The following is a 19,462-nucleotide window of genomic DNA, read 5'->3' on the forward strand; positions in this document are numbered from 1 at the left end:
GTGTATCTCTGTCCTGTCACGCCTGACACTGTGGTTCTGTGGGTTTGTCTGTAGTTCAATGGGTTTGTCTCTCGTTCTATGGGTTTGTCGCTCTGACATCAGGCTCTGATGTCACTGTGATGTCAGGGGAACCACTCTTAAATGGGTTTGCCGCTCTGACATCACGCTCTGGCTTGATGTCCTTTTTATGCCTATATATGAGATCGCTGATGTCATCATTCACGAGTCGCACTCGCAAATTAATTACGTCCTTGTCCGTTTTATGCCCATATATGGACTGGAGATCCCTGTCCCGATGTCATCAATATTAAGTGCATATATGGGAATGCCTATATTTGGTAATACCCATATGGGCATGTTCTGACATCACATTGTTGACTATCATGCAGGGGTCTCCATATGTGCGTAACTGGTCCGATATACATCACTTGGCCAGATGGCCAAGAATTGGCGCATAGGGCGAGGTCGCATGTCGCCCTGGGGCGTCTTACTAGTTATTATATAGTCACAAGTAGGGCTGTCACGATTATGACATTTTACATGCCGATTAATTGTCACTCAAATAATGGCGATTAGACGATTATGTAATAATTGTGAGAGGCCTAGTCAGAAGCTTGTGTTAATACTTTTTGTTGGATCAATATTTAATAAAAACGCTCAGACAGAAAGACTTACTACTTGACTACTTTCACTTGAACTTTGGTGAAAGTAAAAATAGCCGATCTACAAGCAAACAACGGCACTATTGTGAGCTTGTAGATTGGCTATTTGCTACTTTTGAGTCACACTCTTGTACGGCAAAGTACAGCATTTATGAGAAGAAAAACAAACATAAAAAGTTGATATATGGAGATACAAGGTTTTGCATGCAGTGACAATATGGATGTTACTGCCTGAACTACTGTACATCATCAGGTCGAGAACAAATTTCATGATGCCTAACTTATTAGTCAGTTAAATAGTATTAACTATTTTACTACTATTTTGTCATTGTATTGCCCTGTTACAGGATTACATTATTTAGCTGGCTCTGTGCAACTAGTTCATTATGAGCGTCTTACAGTTCATTAAAGGGGGCGTAAGAGATATTTTATATTGAAATCAGTTTAAATCAGTATTAAAATAGCTTTATATTCCCATAAGAATTTCTAACTCAAAGCTTTCTCAAAGCAAAACAAAAAAGTTGAACCCTTGGCTCTCTCAGCCAAGGGGTCCTTATTGGCCTGAAAAACATTGAAGATCCCTGCCATTGTGTTCAGTAACAGGGGTCTCCCCAGCTCGATAGATTAGAAAGAGACCTCCTTCTAACGCTATGGACCAGAGCTATGTCTTCCCAGCTCGTTTCAGGTCGGACAGAGAGTTCATACAGGATAAACAAGTGAAACTGGGAGTGATTAAACAAAACATTAGCACATTAGCACTCTCTATCATATCATGATGGGATGACATTAGCAACCCATCTGAACATTTATTTTCTGTTTATTAAAGAGCTGGAGAGACCCCTGTGTTAATGAACATACACTCCATGTAGCAATATCACTTGAACATTACACTACCTTTGAACATTAAAAACTCCCAACTCCCAAACTGCATTCATCCATTGAGTCTGTCAGTCAGTCACTATAAACAATGTTAGCCTTTTTGGGTCTTAACCAATTTGAATTATAGTAGAGAAAATGTTGCCCCACATTGGGGGAATTCAATTAATTATTTTCGTGAAGTCATTCATATAAATGTTCTCTACTTGTGCAGAAGTTGTCTGTTAAATGTGCTTCAAATGTACAATAAACAGCAAGCTTCTTCGGGTGCTTTTTTCCCTTTAGAAACTTGCCTAGCATACTGAGACAAACACACGTTGTAGTGTGTTTATATTAGCATTCTAAATGACAGTAAAAGCATAACCTTGTTAGCTGTGTGTCATGGAATGTACAGCTTTCCAACACGGAGTGTGTGTTAACCACATTTAAAACTAATGAGTTACACTCGCATTGCATAGGAGTCGACGTCGCCACAGTGCTGTTAATGAGACCCAGCATTAATAGAGTGTACTTACTGTAAATGTTATTATTTATTTATCATCCAAAATGTTTCCTTTCTGGCAAAAAAGATACGTCTCCTTGTTGTTGGTGTGTGTGCGCACTGCGCAGGCGCCGAGGAGCGTCAGCTCGCAGAAACGGAAGTTGACGTTTGGACATTTTTACCTCAGGTTTAAAAACAGAGGCTGCTTTAATTTACAACGTGGTTTAAAAGTTTACAACTGCTTTACAACCTGATAATAATAAAAACATGATTAAATTAAAATTTCTTATAGATTGACTTGGCTATGATAGATTGACTTGGTAGTAGGCCTATTGTTAAATGTCTTATAGATTGACTTGATAGTATGATTTTAAATGTCTTATAGACTTGGTAGTATGATTTTTGACTTGGTAGTATGATGTTAAATGTCAGATTCACTTGATAGTAGGCCTATCTATGATGCTAAATGTCTTACAAGGCTTAAACAAGGCATAAAAGTATCTTTGGTGATGCACTAGTCCCGCCTCCGTGTGCCTCTAAGCCAATCAGAAGAGCAGATTGTTTCAGGAGGGCAAGGCGCGCTCATTACGTCACGTGTGTTGCAGCTGCGTCAAGTCAGTACAGTTTCACCACCGCAATGTATCCACATGATCTTCAAAATAAAGTTCAATTGAAGATCGAAGAATTTATTAGAAGTTTGCATGGGAAAAGGTACAGTTTCATGACAGTACATTTCACTGGTAGGCCTACCAGGTCAACTAAACGGTGTGAGTGACCGTTCCCTTATAGGCACTTAAAATATTTGTCGCTTTTCTAAGAGCTAAGACAAAATAATGTATTATCGCAACCGAAGGTCGCAGTATACCATGAGAAATGTTGCAGCTTGTCCCGTCTGTGTCAGTCAGTCACATTTTACAGTCTATGTTTCTATGGATTTGTTATGGGTTTGTCGCTCTGACATTATGCTCTGATGTCACTGTGATGCCAGGGGAACCACTCTTAACAGAATGGGTTTGCCGCTCTGACATCACTTGATGTCCCTTTTATGCCCATCGACAATGTGATGTCAGAACATGCCCATATATGGGCTTTCCAGATCACACTAGCAAATTAATTACGTCCTCGTCCGTTTTATGCCCATATATGGAGATCCCTGTTCCGATGTCATCAATATCAAGGGCATATCTGGGAATGCCCATATTTGGTAATGCCCATATATGGGCATGTTGTGACATCACATTGTTGACTATCATGTAGGGATCTCCATATATGGGTAACTGTCCGATATACGTATATCACTGGCCAGATGGTCAAGAATTGGCACGACCTTGCCCTTTAGGGCGAGGTCGCATGTCACCCTGAGGAGTAGTAGTAAATTTACCCCCATTGATTCTGGATGGGGACCCAAATGCATGGGCCTGGATGGGGACGATGGGGACCCAAATAAAGCCCTGGATGGGGACCCAAATGCATTTGGGTCAGAATCACTGGGGGTACGGGTCAAAGTAAATGTAGCCCCACTGATTCTCACCCAATGCATTTGGGTCCCCATCCAGGGCCTTGTATTTTGGGTCCCCATCCAGGCCCATGCATTTGGGTCCCCACTCAGAATCAATGGGGGTAAATTTACTATAATCAATTTGTTGTCTTAGGAATGCGACAAATACAAACAAATATTAATGAACTCAAGTCTCCATGGCGTGACTAATCAATAGAAAAAAAAATCATTTTGGGGGTGAACTAGGCCTACTCCTTTAAGACAAAAGGCAATGCCTGAACACATTTAAATATCAATATGGTGTAAATGATTGTTTACAACACATTTAATTATATGTAAATGTATACTGCAGTTTTTGATATCCTTGATTAAACCATTCGATATATTCAAATGGGAATTTATTTTGTAGTCCCTGGGCAGACTTCCTGTAGTTCTTATTGGCGGTGACATGACACACTTTGTTTATGTCTATGATCGAGGAGGAATGCATGTTGCTTCGCGGCTTGAAACAGTCAGTATGGAGTTTCTTATTGTTTATTTATTAGTACATAATCATAATGTGAAGATTACAACTTGTAAAAGGCTCTTTCGGTGCAAGCCTGATGTAGTTCTAAGCAGACCGACACCTTTTGAGCTTTATTACTTTCAAAGTCAGAAGAAAGATTCTCAATTATTCAAATGATAATTCAGATGACATCTGGTCTGTCACCCCTTTGTCACTGACCCTGTACTATCTAAAATAAAAATAAAATAAAAAAGTATTTCTATCATCTAGTACAGGGGTTCTCAACGTGGGGTCCTATAGGGACCCCCAGGGGTCCTTGAGTGTTTTCCAGGGGGTCCCCACTCCCACCTATAGATTAATGTTCACCATTTTTACATGTACAAGTAGTAAACACAACTAGTAGTTCAGCAATGTCTATTTTGATCAGTTTCTTATCTAGCCTTGGATCAAGACTACCATAGATTTCTTTTATCGATTCTGACATTTGCATATATAGCCTATATGCAAATGTCAGAATTGATAAAATAAATCTATGATAGTCTTCTTTATCTATATCCTACAATACATAGACACTAAGACAGACAGACAGACAGACAGACAGACAGACAGACAGACAGACAGACAGACTCATACAGACAGACAGACAGACAGACAGACAGACAGACAGACAGACAGACAGACAGACATTGTCTCTACCTACAGTTCTTAGAAAGTACTGTACTGTAAATCTTAGACCAGGGATCTTCACCGTTTTCAGGCCAAGGAAGGACCCCTTAGCTGAGAGAGAGATGAAGCAGGGACCCCCATATATTGTATATAATTGTGTTGCAAATTAAAAATGTTCATAGATTTCTTAATAGACAGCGTAGATTAACTTGTCTGACAGCACTGTCATTAGTGTATGTTGGATTAATGTGTATTTTCAGACATTGAACCACTTGAACCGTCAATACTTCTGCTTCTACTGCTCTTCTTTTCCCTCTACACCAAATCTCTTTGCCAGAAATAGCCGATCTACAAGCAACGCGAGGCGTTGTGAGCTTGTAGATCTGCTATTTTTGGCTAATGTGCCACTCAGATGGATGCTAAGGTTCAAGTGGTTAATGTAAAAAAACATGATCATATGACAGTATGACACAAACATTTGGTGGCCACCCTGTAGTAACTCTGAGGACCCCCTAGGGGTCCCAGACCCCCTGTTGAAGACCCCTGTCTTAGACAGTAAAGAAATGCTGGACCAAATGCCAGACCATGCATGTCAGACCAAATTATGTCAAATAACAAAAAGCATTTCTTATTTTTGCCCTGTGGAAAGATACTGTATCAGTTTGGGGGTCCTTAACATGTAAAAGGTTGATAATAACCTGCTCTAGGATAGTTATGACCCTGAATACAAATTGATGACTTGTTAATTACCAGACAGAACTGGTACATTGGTGGGTAGGGTGTAACGATACATTTCAACAGCGATTAGATACATATCACATGGTTGACGATACGATACATGGACGATATTGGTTCATTCATGGCGATACGATTCGATTCAATTCAATGATTTAAAATCGATATAGTAACTATTTAGCAAAGAGCAAAAATCCACTTGTCCCAGACAATTTGCCCTCCTGGTCCACAAACTGTGGAATAAACTCCCTGTCGCACTTAGAACTACAGACTCACTCCCTAGCTTCCACCGTGGACTTTTTTTTTACTGATTAGGTGCGTGGTCGACCTAGGTTATTGTTTTTCTAGATTGATATTCCTATGCATTTGTTATATTGTTGTTGATGTACTGACATATTATCTTGCTTATTATAGTGATGTATTACCTGCTTATTGTAAATTGCTCTGGAAAAGCGTCTGCTAAATGCCTAAACTGTGAACTGTAAACTGTCCTTTGTAAAGGAATTCTTGTACTTCTCTTTATGTGGACATACATAAACATTTCCAGTGTGTGTGTGTGTGTGTGTGTGTGTGTGTGTGTGTGTGTGTGTGTGTGTGTGTGTGTGTGTGTGTGTGTGTGTGTGTGTGTGTGTGTGTGTGTGTGTGCGCGCACATGCGTGCGTGCGTGTGTGTGTGTGTGTGTGTGTGTGTGTGTGTGTGTGTGTGTGTGCGCACGTGCGTGTGTGTGTGTGTGTGTGCGCGCGCCTCAGGCCTCAGCATGCAGCAGCTCTCTGCAGACACGGTGCGCTTGCTGTCCAGCTCTCAGGTCATCACCTCGGTGCTCAACGTGGTCAAAGAGCTGATGGAGAACTCCCTGGACGCTGGAGCCACATGCATCCACGTTACACTGGTACAACCCATTCAAACTACTAGCTCCTAGATCTTCTATTTTAGGAAATTCTTGGCAATTTGGGCAAATCTTTGAATATATATACAGTATATATATAACTATTAATTTAGCGAATGTCTATCTGTCCATCCGGCGTTCGCCGTCTGAACGTCTGTCTGCATGCAGACATCACTGATACTAAATAGTGTCCCCGCCATGGTAACAGCCGCATGCTGAAAAAATGCCCAAATTTGGATATCAGCATGCTGACATCACTGATACTAAACAGTGTGGCCACCATGGTAACAGCCGCCATGCTGAAACAATGCCCAAATTTGGATATCAGCATGCTGACATCACTGATACTAAATAGTGTCCCCGCCATGGTAACAGCCGCATGCTGAAAAAAATGCCCAAATTTGGATATCAGAATGCTGACATCACTGATACTAAAAAGTGTGGCCACCATGGTAACAGCCGCCATGCTGATACAATGCCCAGATTTGGAGATGATGTGCACTGTCTGTCATACTCTGGGGCGCCGGTCTGGGTTCTCCAACATTACTTCTGAGACTCCTACATTCAATCCCTCATATACTGTGAGTGTGCATACCCCCCGGGCACAGGACTAGTTTATCTAACTATTCATTTAGCGAATGTCTGTCTGTCTGTCCGTCCGTCCATCCGTGTGGACCATCTGCATGCTACATCAGTGATACTACACTGCTTCGCCACCATGGTAACCGTCTGTCTGCATGCTGACATCACTGACATCATTGTACTGACATCACAGACTGGCATGGACACGGAACACCATGTATGGGCATAAGGATCTGCCCAACGGCCACTCCAACATGGAACGCCATATATGGGCTTAAAGATCTGCCCAACATTACTTCTGAGACTCCTACATTCAATCCCTCAGATACTGTGCACACCCCCCGGGCACAGGGCTAGTACTTTTAATGCAAACATTTTTAACTCAACCTTTTGCTTCTGGGGGTCCCTGGAAGAAAATATTTTTAGATGGGGGACTAGGGCCAAATATAGTACAGTATATAATCTTGGCAGGGGGTTTTACTTTTGACATGAAAAAGTTTTGGTTTTGAGCACCACTGTTTTTTCAGAAAACTCATTTGCAGTATGTGGAATTAAGAGAATGACCAATTACGCTGTGGTGGACTGTAACAAAGTACTTTTACTGGATTACTGCACTTACTTTGGATACTTAGAACTTTCGTTCCACTACATTTCAAAGACAAATATTGTACGTTTGGGTTTGATATATAAATCTGTAAATGTTTCAGGAGAAATATGATGTGATGTGATGTGATGTGATATTATATATGATATGATATGATATGATATGATATGATATGATATATATAAATGTATAAATGTTGGGTGTTTCAGGAGAACTATGGCTTGGACCGGGTTGAGGTCAGAGACAACGGAGAGGGGATCAAGGTAGGGCTGCAACTGTACTTCATATTATTCTAATTTTAATATGAGATTGAGAGTGTGTGTGTGTGTGTGTGTGTGTGTGTGTGTGTGTGTGTGTGTGTGTGTGTGTGTGTGTGTGTGTGTGTGTGTGTGTGTGTGTGTGTGTGTGTGTGTGTGTGTGTGTGTGTGTGTGTGTGTGTGTGTGTGTGTGTGTGTGTGTGCTTGCGTGCGTGCGTGCGTGCGTGCGTGCGTGCGTGTGCTTGCTTGCGTGCGTGACTGCGTGTCGATATCAGATCTGGAGATGGTATGGTTGCATCTCTAGCATTTAGGAAGCATCTGTAGAAAATAGGCCTCCTGTCTTAATGGGTTATTAAGTGCTGCGCTCCTACCTCCAGGTGGAGGACACTCCGGTGATGGCCGTCAGACACTACACCTCCAAGATCTGTAGCCATGACGACCTGGAGACCCTGGACACCTACGGCTTCCGTGGAGAGGCCCTGGGCTCCATCTGTGCCGTGGCTGAGGTCAGAGGGCACACACGCTGTTTAGGCAGGGGTCAATCTCTCGAGACAGAGTCAATGATGGCTACGCCATTGAAGAGAGACAGACCGATTGGGCGTCGCCCTTTCTTTGATGATGGGTTCCCAGATTGGGCAGGGGTTGACACTAAGGTCTTAGTACAGGTCATGTTCTACTTGCCCAAAGGTCATGCCCACTTGCCCGTAAGGTAAATCGTCCATTATGAAATTATAGGTAAAATTTTAATTACCGTTCAATTTAACACTATTTTTTTTTACTTTCTGGGGCTGTCACACCTACATGTTTATGCCAAATACCTACATAGCTATGAATAGTGCTCTGATTTTACATTCCACAGACCAGAAGACAGATATCTTGTGTTGTGTTTATAGATGGTTGCGTCGCCTCTCAAATGAGCACTTACCGGGTTGGGCAACCTGAAAGCAAACTTCACCTGCCAGAAGGTTTTATCTACCTGGGCACCCCTTAACTCATTAACTGCCAAAAACGTGAATCCCTTAAAAATCCCGTTGTACCACCCTGCCACGCCCGTGAATCCCGTAAATAAATAAAAAAATATTTTTTTTTTTTTTTTTTTTTTTTTCAAAACATTTTTTTTGGACCCCAAAAACGTTAGTAGGCATGATAGCGATCGCGAAATTGCTTGTTTAACCCCCATACAACCCCCATACAACTCAGGTAGCAGACCTCCAAGCTCACAACAGTGTAAAACATAATGGCTGCTATCTCATGAATGCCTGAACGGATTTCCATTCGGATGTTTTTGTTTGAAAGCTGTGAGCAATGTGGACACACGTGGTGCATTATCTAGGCATGGGTGTGCATGATCCGTGCACTATGAATTACATGGAAGTCTATGGAGACGAATGGCAGTTAAAGAGTACGAAGGTATTGTTAAATGGCAGCATATGAGTTAATGTCAACGCCTGTTAGGAATTTTGACGGGGTAAAAACTAAAAACATGTCCTTATTAGTACAAGTTTCTTCAACTGGGGGTCCTCTGAGTTCACACATACACAGTACACATGTCTCACACACACACACACACACACACACACACACACACACACACACACACACACACACACACACACACACACACACACACACACACACACACACACACACAGCCTATACTGTTGGCTCCACTGGAGCCAATTGGTAACAGTTTTACCAATAGAGGATTTACTTTAAATAGTACTGGATATGCAGCTTGGCAAATAAAAGGTGAATTGATCCCAGTGCATGATGAAGGACGATATCACAATGAATTAAATCTCCACAATACGATCAATATCGCCTATCGTCCCATCCCTACGTCTAATGACATGTGTTGCAGGTGTGTGTCACTACAAAGACTAAAGATGATGACATCAGCACTCAGTATTCACTGGACCTCACTGGGACGGTGCTTTCCCAGAAACCATCTCACCTGGGTCAAGGCAAGTATCTTGTGATGCAGTGTTTCTGTTAAGGAACTTATTTAAAAGGCCTAGAATTATTTAATGCTTTAACCATTGAAAAATAGCAGATATACAAGCTCACAGCACGGCACCGAGTGCTCAGTGCTGCGCTGTGAGTTTTTGAATATATCTTTTTAAAAGCAAACATATTTGTAACTCAAATATGTGCTTCTGGGTGGTCCCTGGAGGGGGGGTCCAATACATGTAATTTTGGTAACACAGATGAGATTTGCATTCAGGCCTAAATGGGTTAAGAACAAAGGACAGTATGTAATTTTCTCTGTAAAGCAACATCAGCTGGCAAACTAGCCGTACTGGAAGTGCATTGCATTGTGCAGCTTTGTAAAATCTGCGCCCAGGAAAATAAAAGAAGACATAATGTATCACACATTGTTTTCTGTTGTGTTGCTGTTATCGCGTGACTGTCCATGATTGCCAGCCTGACTAGCAATGCCACAATACTACCGAGCCAGTAAAGATACCTGGCGCTGTTTAGATGCCTCAAGATTAGCCCCAGCAAGACAGAATAAAGCACATGTGTGTGAATGACAGGAACCCTAGTGGAACAGTGAGGTTACAGGGAGTAGAGGTAAACAAGGTGGAGGACTTTAACTACTTAGGGTCAACATTCCAGAGCAATGGAGAGTGTGGAAAAGAGGTGCAGAAACGAGTGCAAGCAGGTTGGAACCGGTGGAGAAAAGTGTCAGAGGCGATGTGTAATAGGAAAGTACCAGCATTAGAATGAAAGGGAAGGTGTACAAGACAGTGGTGAGGCCAGCTGTGTTGTACGGTTTAGAGACAGCTGAGGAAAAGACAGGAAGCAGAGCTGACAGAGACTAAAATGTTGAGGTTCTCTCTGGGAGTAACAAGGATGGATAGGATCAGGAACGAGTACATTAGAGAGACAGCGCTTGTTAGATGTTTTGGAGATGAAGCCAGAGAGGCCAGACTGAGATGGGTTGGACATGTACACAGGAGGGATAGGGAGATGGTTTGGACATGTACAGAGGAGGGATAGTGAGATGGTTTGGACATGTACAGAGGAGGGATAGGGAGATGGTTTGGACATGTACAGAGGAGGGATAGTGAGATGGTTTGGACATGTACTGTACAGAGGAGGGATAGTGAGATGGTTTGGACATGTACGGAGGAGGCATAGTGAGATGGTTTGGGCATACAGAGGAGGCATAGTGAGTATATGGGTAGAAGGATGCTGAGGTTGGAACTTCCAGGCAGGAGGCCTAGAAGAGGAAGACTAAAGAGGAGATTTATGGAAGTTGTGAAAGAGGACAAGAAGTTAGTCTGTGTGAAAGAAGAGGAGGCAGAGGACAGGGTGAGATAGAGGCAGATGATTGGCTGTGGCGACCCCTGAAGGGAACAGCCCAAAGGAAAAGAAGAAAGAACATATTGTCAAAAACTGTAAAAATAAATGTGTTTCAACAATTTTCTTAAAAATCTCTAAATAACTCAAGTCATTAGTTGTGTATGAGAACTAAAGAGACTGTATTTCCCTCTCATGCAGTACTGTGCTGTTCCCTCTAGGTACATCAGTCTGTGTTCTGAAGCTGTTTAAAAACCTGCCAGTGAGGAGGCAATATTACACCAACCCAAAGAAGTGCAAAGAAGAACTGAAGAAGATCCAGGACCTGCTGATCGCCTACGCCATTGTAAAACCTGAGCTGAGACTCACACTGACTCACAACAAGGTACAGTACACTGTCTCCATTTAGTTATAAAACACTGACTCAGCCTCCCCCTGGCCAGCCGGGGCGCTTGATGGAGGGGAAAGGAACTGGTTGGAATAATGTGTTCCTTCCACGTGCTACGTCCATCCCGGGGAAATCCCCCTGTCAGGTGAAAAGAAACAACTTGGACTACTCATGCATTGAAGGAAGCATGAGGTCAGTCCGTTGTCTCCCCAGGCGCGGCAGAGGGAGAGCAGAGCCCAGGATTACATAGACAATTGGCACTGGGTGAAAAATGGGTTGCAAAATCGTGGGATAGAAATTATAAGAAAGGAAAAAAAAAACACTGACTCACAACAAGGTACAGTACACTGTCTCCATTTAGTTATAAAACAGAGGCCTGAATTGACTCACAGCAAGGTAGGTATAGTACGCTAATAGAAAAATAACCACCTAAGTGGAATACAGCAGCACTCAGTGTTGCAGTGCTGATTCAATGTTTGAGGGTACTCTGTTTTCGTGACGTTACGCACACATCGCTCAACACCTACTATACAGGTCTATTGATATGCATACAGGCTTGTTTCTTTGTTAAAACATCCTGTTATGACACTAAAGCGCTGGCGAGGTGTGAACTTGGGAGTTTTTGGCATCAATGCATGTCCAACCGTTTGCGTGAGAGGCGAGACCCCTGCTCAGAAAAGATATGGGGCGCGTGTAACCGGACTATTGCATTGCTGGCGGCACTCCCAAAGGTGAAAGATTTTTTTATTCCTTTTTATTTAACGTACAAAAAGAGCAACGTTTACCCTTGTATCTCACTTTTCATCTGCTCTGAGGAAGGTTGATGGCCGAAAAACAAATGATTTCCTGCTGTTTTCCACTCAGCATTGTACTCTACAATACACTCTCATTATAAAACCACATGTTCACTTTGTTGTACAACAGTGTCACATTTGTAAAATAGCCGATCTACAGTGTATTAACATACTCTACCACGGTGGTTCTGGGGGTCCCCAAATGATTTTGGGGGGTCCCCAGATGATTAGCTTAATGTGCAACATTGTTTTCTCACTCAACAGTAAACACACCAACATACTCACTTATAAGTTTATGCAGGGTATCTGCACATTTCTAAAGTTACAAAATTACTTTTAAGACCTTTTTTATACCAAATTGTCAAATACTTAAGAAAGAGTCAAGTAGAGTCAAGTATAGCCGATCTACAAGCTCGAGCTTGTAGATCGGCTATTTTCACAATATTTATCTGTGGAACCTAGTCAAATGTAATACCTTCAACTCCAAGTGTGTGTCAGGATGGGGGTCCCCAGTTCAAATCTGATTATTTTGGGGGGTCGCAGCCTGAAAGGTTTAGTTACACTTGCTCTACCATACAGATTGGTTAAAATAACATTTTATTGGGGTGGATTGCAGCTTTGAAGCAGACATACTTAGCTTTGTTTTTGGACCTGCCTGCAGGCCCTAAAATACTCCTCTGCACTCCCTCGCGACTGCCACAAGGTGTCTCCATCAGCCTTCATATGTGTCCTGTCCAGGCAAGCCTGTTCCTCTTCTACACTTGTGAAATCCTCCTGTTAAATTAACTCTGTGAGGGCGCAACCAAATGGACCCGCACCCTCTCAGAGTTACAGCCCCGATAAGTGTCCATTTGGTTTCTAGCTATCAATCATTTAGCTGGGGACGCATTGCAAATGTAAGAAATTAATACAGGGGATTTGTACATGTGTACTGGAAGGATTCAATGTTATAATTATAATACTTGTACAGAGAACTGTCCCATCGTTTATATACACTACAGTATGTTTGATGTGTAATTGTCTCCACCAGGCCTAAGGTGTGGCCGAGAGACCAGACTATATTTTCGCCCATGTCTGTGTGTGTGTGTGTGTCCGTCCGTCCGTCCGTCCGTCCGTCCGTCCGTGAACAGCTAATCTCCGGCATCGTTGGACCGATTGGCATGAAACTGTGCACACACACTCCTTGGAGGCCTAGTAAAAACCTCTGCCCCAGTTTTATCACATCAGCCTGTTATAGCGCTACCCGGAGGCCGATTTTTGCAAAACTTTTTTTTTCTTATTTTTTTTTTTCACATTACGCAACGCTCACAACATCTTGTAGATCTGCTATTTTCAAACATTTTGTACTTTTACTTTTGGTAGCCTACTTTAAGTACATTTTGGTGCCAACACTTTCATACTTTTACTCAATTACATTTTGAATTACGGTCTTTTACTTGTAATGGAGTATTTCTACATTGCCTTATTGATACAGATTTTACTTAAAATTCTGAGGTATTTGTACTTTACTTGAGTTATTCCAATTTCCAATACTTTTACTTTATACTCCAGTGCTCCACTACATTAATTTGAAAACTTTAGTTACTAGTTACTCTGCAGATATAATTTATAATATTATAAAACAGACACAAACCACTTTAGCCCTATTTTATACCGTGGCAGATCTACAAGCTCACAGGTTGTAAGCTTGTAGATCTGCTATTTTCAAACATTTTGTACTTTTTCTTTTGGTACTTTAAGTACATTTTGATGCCAACACTTTCGTACCTTTACTCAAGTACATTTTGCTTTGACTTTTACTTGTGAAAGTAAAAAAAACTTGTATTTCAATATTGCAATATTGATATTTTTACTTAAGTAAAATATGTGAGTACTTTTTGCACCACTGCCCCAGAATGTATCAAAAATAACCCTGGTTGACCATATTGCTGCGCAGACCAGGATGGAACTAAATTACAAAAACAAACGAGTACGCTGCGAGTTTTTCTTTTTTCTTTCATCCACAGTAAAACAAGCTGACAAATATATTAGTGTGTGACGTCTTTCTGGATGAGGAGTTGACGACTTGTTGATGGCCGTAGCAGCGAAGTCAGTCAAAATGCTGCTATTCCCACTGCTCAGTGACTGGGCTGGCTGCCAGAGCTGGAAAGTAGCATTTACTCAAGTATTTGTACTTTTCAAGGTACAATTCTGAGGTACTTACTTTTACTTTACTTTAGTAATTGGCATATCTTGAGAATTCATATTTCTACACTACATAACAGAGCAGAATATTTATTTCTAAATGTTTAACTTTTTACTCCACTACAATTACATTCCGATTATTATTACTACTATTACTAACCAATGAAGACCTATGTTATACTTAATGCCAAGAACCCCTAGAATTATATGTATTTGACCACAGACTCCCATCTGAAAATATTTTGTTCCAGGGACCAAGAGAAAGAAGGATTTGCATTACAATACATTCAAAGATTTCCACACATTTTCAAAACATTTCAAAAATAGCAGATTTACAAGCTACAAACTGAGCTTGTATTTCTGCTATTTTTCAATAGTTAAAGCATGAAATAATGGTTAAAGTGGTGACACAGATATGAGTTCCCGGCGGTCTAAATGAGTTAAGTAAAGACAATCAGAGTAGGTGTATTTCTTCCACTGCTAGCGGCTGCCTGGGAACGGCCAGGTTGAGTTTGGCTGATTATGACGCCTGGGTAAGCTGGTGAACACAGCTGCCAATCAAGACCCAGGTTTCGTTGCTGTCCAGGGCAGAAACCTTGTATCTCCTTGTTTCTACTTGTTGTGTCTTCTCCTAAACGAACGCCCGATACCTTGTGCAAAAGGAAGCTGCGTCGCACCGTGAGCTTGTAGATCAGCTATTTCTTTTGCTATGTTTGCAAAAAGTGTGTCATCATGTGGATTATATAAATACTAGTCCTGTGCCTGGGGGGCGTGCGATGAGGGATTGAATGTAGGAGTCTCAGAAGTAATGTTGGAGAGCCCAGACCGGTGCCCGTTGGGCAGAACAGTCACCATTGATGTCCAGTTGTGCAATACCTGTCTGTGATGTAGGCATTGTTTCAGCATGCGGCTGTTACCATGGTGGCGACACTGTTTATTATCAGTGATGTCAGTGTAGTGATGCGCGGAAGCAGGGATTGAACCCGGGACTCCCACTCGCCAGTCCAATGCACAACCAGTCGTGCTAATAGGGCTGAGCCCGATTAGCAGGGCTGTTGTCGCTGGTTCATGGCTGGTAGTGGTACTAACTGTGGGGGCTACATCAGCATGCAGACAGATGGCGGACATCATCTCCAAATTTGGGCATCATTTCAGCTTACCCATGGTGTTACCTGTTACCATGGTGGATGTCACCATGCTCATCTCCAAATTTGGCACACTGTCTGTGTAGTATCAGTGTTGTCAGCTTGCTCATCTCCAAATTTGGGCATTGTTTCAGCAAGCGGCTGTTACCATGGCGAATGTCACCATGCTCCTCTCCAAATGTGGGCATTGTTTCAGCATGTGGCTGTTACCATGGTGGGTACACTTACTTTGTAGTATCAGTGATGTCAGCATGCAGACAGACGTTCAGACGGACAGACATTCGGTGAATTAATAGTTAGATATGAAAACTTTAGTTACTAGTTGGTAGATTTGGATTATTACAAATCACACAAACAACTTCAGCCCTATACTGTATGTGTTTCTGGCATTTGAAAATAGCAGATCTATGATTTTGTTTCATACATTTTTAACTTGCACAATGAGTACTTTTTCTTTTGAAACTTTAAGTATATTTTCATGCCGATACTTTTGTACTTTTACTCAAGTACATTTTGAATACGTGACTTCTACTTGTAACAGAGTATTTCTACATTGCAGTATCGATACTTTTAGCAAATAATTGTAGTACTTTTTTCCCAGCACTGTAACTACTTTGGATACTTTGGGAACACAGGTCTAAAGTTACAAAATGACTTTTAAGGCCTTTTTTGTCAAATCTTTCTTAACTCATTTAGTGCCAACCCTTTCACCACTAGAGGGCGCCCAGTGGCCATAGAAAATCCCATAGAGATATGCTGGTATATGCAGAAGCCCTGCAGCCATGACTTGCCTGAACACTTTCCTTTGTGCATGTACAGGAAGAGGATGAAGTTAGCTTGAAGTTAGCTATTGGCTACCAAGCATTTTAGAAGCCTTATTTTCGTCAACTTAGCCATGATTAAACCTTGCACACCTCATGCATGGGAAAAAAACAGAGAAGAATGAGCTCTAAAAAATCCAATGCAATCCTGGATTGCATTGGAGTGGATTTGTGCAGTTTGTTCACAGCTTTCAAACAAAAAAATCCGATTGGAAATCCGTTCAGGCATTCTTGAGATAATCGCCATTATGTTTTACATGTTATGTAAACAAACATGGCTGCCCTGTATGTTAGATGGGGTTGTATGGGGGTGGAACATGCAAAATCGCGATTGAAATCATGTTCACCAGATTTGATGGGGTCCAAAAAAAATAAATAAATAAAATTTCATTTTTTTTTTTTTTTTTTTTTTTTAAAGCCGAACTTGTTCGGGATCGGCACTCTGCGATACGATAATAAAGCCGAACTAGTTCGGGATTGGCACTCAATGAGTTAACTCATTCTGAGCCCAGGACATTAACGGATTAGGGGGTCCAGAGTGCCCCCTCCCGGCCCCATTAACGGCCGCTGTCTTATTTTGAAGGCCAGAAGTCTAGACCGGAAGTACTTCCGGTCTGACGTCATCGGATCGTGCGCCGGAACCGATGCGTGTCCACGTGGAGTTGTGTAATGGCCGACCGGGAGCTTTTATAACTGTGTAAAATAAGCGAGCATCTGCCTCCATCCTAGCTTCTAAAGTGTAGTTTTGAGATAATGGACATTAAAGATGAGATCGGCCGTCCACCTCAATGTTATGGGATGACTATTGTGTGCTCGTGGAGCCGTGATGATGACAAATCAGCGCGGATTTCGTCTCCGGAGCGTCGGCCATTGTACTAGGTATTTTTACTCGCCGTTACAGTAATATATTACTTTTCCCGCGACATCGCGTGGATGGCACTATAGATACTCTATTACTTTTCCCGCGACATCGCGGGGTTGGCTTTTAATGAGTTAAGAAAGAGTCAAGTATTGTGAAAATACAAGCTCTACAAACTCGCAGATCGGCTATTTTCAGAGGTTTTTCCTCTCCCTCCTTTGTTTACATTTCCTGAAAAGTAAGGGATCTGGACATGCGAGGCTTGCTTTTCAGGTTGCAGCCAGTTTGTTGCGACCAGCTGAGAGGGAGGGAGGGAGGGAGGGAAGGGGGGGGGGGTCACAAGAGGGACAGGGTGAGGGCTGGGGGAACAGGAGGCACACGACCACCGACCAACCGTATACCTTTCCTTGAAATCAAACTTTAGAACTCGTCAGGGGAGAGAGAGGTTGCACTTGCCCCCATTTTGTGCCATCAGCACTCAAAGTGGCCCTTGTATCCCGTGTCTCGAACTTTGCTCTTCCAGAGGCTGTGTCGTGTTTCACAGCTTTCTCCAAGAACTGTTTACGGGAGCGATCCGTTTACATGTGCCAAAATGTGTATATCACAGCAGCGGACGACGTGTTCGGTGCTGCACAGCGCGCATGCTTTCAGAAATCAACACCCAGGAGATATATACTGTATTCTCACCCCCAGCGGGATCTGGGGGTCCTCTGGGGGTCCCCAGACCCCACTTGGAGAAACACTGTGATGATTGATCATCAGGGAGTGGAAAATATTTGTCCTGGTTTTGTATTTGTCAGGTTATACGTCTCACTCACTTCTGATATTTTCACACACAGCTGACACACGTCTGATAACGTTTGTTCATTATTTCAGACAATGTGTGACTGTGATCATCAAGAGATGCAATGACAAATGGTATCAAAAGACTCATTGTTGTGTGACTGGGTGCTAAATGACTTCATACCTTATATAAAATGTCTTCTTCTTGCGTGTATCATCGTCCTTGATGATTGGTTGACAACATTTTATTTCACAAGATTTCTTGTATACTTAGCAACAGTTCTGAATGCTTTAGAACATTTGACTGAAACATGTCATCAGTTTCCTGACATGAAAAAGTTTGAGAACCACTGATTTAGAAGAAGGATTTAGAAGACATTTTTAGAATCGGGTCAAGAATATTCAAAGACTTGCACAAAATGTTTTCTTTTTTTTTCTTCTAAAAAATAGCAGATCTACAAACTCGCTGTGAGCTTTTATATCTGCTAAACCATAAAATAATGGTTAAATTGGGTCAAATCTAAAGTGACACAGATTTGCGTTCATGTCTAAATGGGTGAATTCACCAATCTACACTAACGATCAATCTACACTAACGATCAATCTACACTAACGATCAATCTACACTAACGATCTCTTGGTAAATAATGTTTGATGAACGTTCTTATCATGTGCCCTCCTCCAGGTGGTGGCTTGGCAGAAAGCCAAGGTGTCCGATCACAGAAGTGCCCTCCTGGTGACCCTGGGCTCCGCTGCCGTGGCCAACCTGGTGCCCTGCCACCATGACCAGCTACACCCACAGGTAACCATGCCAACCTGGTGGCCTGCCACCATGACCAGCTGCACCCACAGGTCAGTAACCATGGTAAGCTGGTGTAATGGTTCTCAACCTGTGGGTCGCACATTTCTAAAGTGACAATTTAAGGACTTTTTAATACCTCCAAAATGACAATTTAAACATTGGCCAAATTGTCAAATATATAGGGCAGAAGTTGTGAAAACAGCAGATCTACATGCTCACAACGCCTTGTGTTGCGAGGCGATGTGAGCATGTAGATCTGCTATTTTCACAATAGAACCGTGTTATACAAAATGTAATGGCTCAACTTTAGTGCTCGTCAGGGTGGGGGGTCCCCAGTTAAAATATGATTATTTGGGGCTTACGCTTTATTTTGAATTTATTCTTTATTCTATATTCATTAATGGTGCTCTAAGTGGTAAATATATCTATATTCTGATGGCAATCATTGCTATAGAGCAGGAACTCCCCTACCCCAATAAAAATACACATTAATATGAATACAATGTAATCATTGTTATCCTTTTAACAATCATTGTGAAATCATACTGTACTGTTTACAACACACTGTCAATCTATTCTATCACAATATAATGATTTAACTTTTTGTAACGGCGTGTGAGCTTGTAGA

At 41.9% G+C, this 19,462-nt stretch overlaps 2 protein-coding genes across 3 annotated transcripts in view; one reads left to right on the plus strand and one right to left on the minus strand.

Moving 5' to 3' along the window:
• Positions 1-2,135, minus strand: part of ormdl1 (ORMDL sphingolipid biosynthesis regulator 1) — a 13,308-nt gene extending 11,173 nt beyond the window's left edge. The window contains exon 1 of one of the 2 annotated variants that reach the window (XM_080752473.1): positions 2,054-2,135. The gene's annotated coding sequence lies outside the window, so the exon portion shown is untranslated. The remainder of the gene's footprint in view (positions 1-2,053) is intronic. The other variant, XM_080752474.1, reaches the window with a different exon arrangement.
• A 1,856-nt stretch (positions 2,136-3,991) lies between these two features.
• The window catches only part of pms1 (PMS1 homolog 1, mismatch repair system component), a 47,271-nt gene continuing 31,800 nt past the window's right edge, over positions 3,992-19,462 (plus strand). Inside the window, exons 1-7 of the mRNA XM_080753643.1 lie at positions 3,992-4,028; positions 6,173-6,312; positions 7,705-7,758; positions 8,130-8,258; positions 9,614-9,720; positions 11,260-11,443; positions 18,718-18,834. Of these exons, the coding sequence (XP_080609769.1) occupies positions 6,181-6,312; positions 7,705-7,758; positions 8,130-8,258; positions 9,614-9,720; positions 11,260-11,443; positions 18,718-18,834 (723 nt within the window). The 5' untranslated portion in view covers positions 3,992-4,028; positions 6,173-6,180. The remainder of the gene's footprint in view (positions 4,029-6,172; positions 6,313-7,704; positions 7,759-8,129; positions 8,259-9,613; positions 9,721-11,259; positions 11,444-18,717; positions 18,835-19,462) is intronic.

Source organism: Nannobrachium achirus (genome assembly GCF_963921795.1).
Source record: "Nannobrachium achirus genome assembly, chromosome: 22".
Lineage (NCBI taxonomy): Eukaryota > Metazoa > Chordata > Actinopteri > Myctophiformes > Myctophidae > Nannobrachium > Nannobrachium achirus.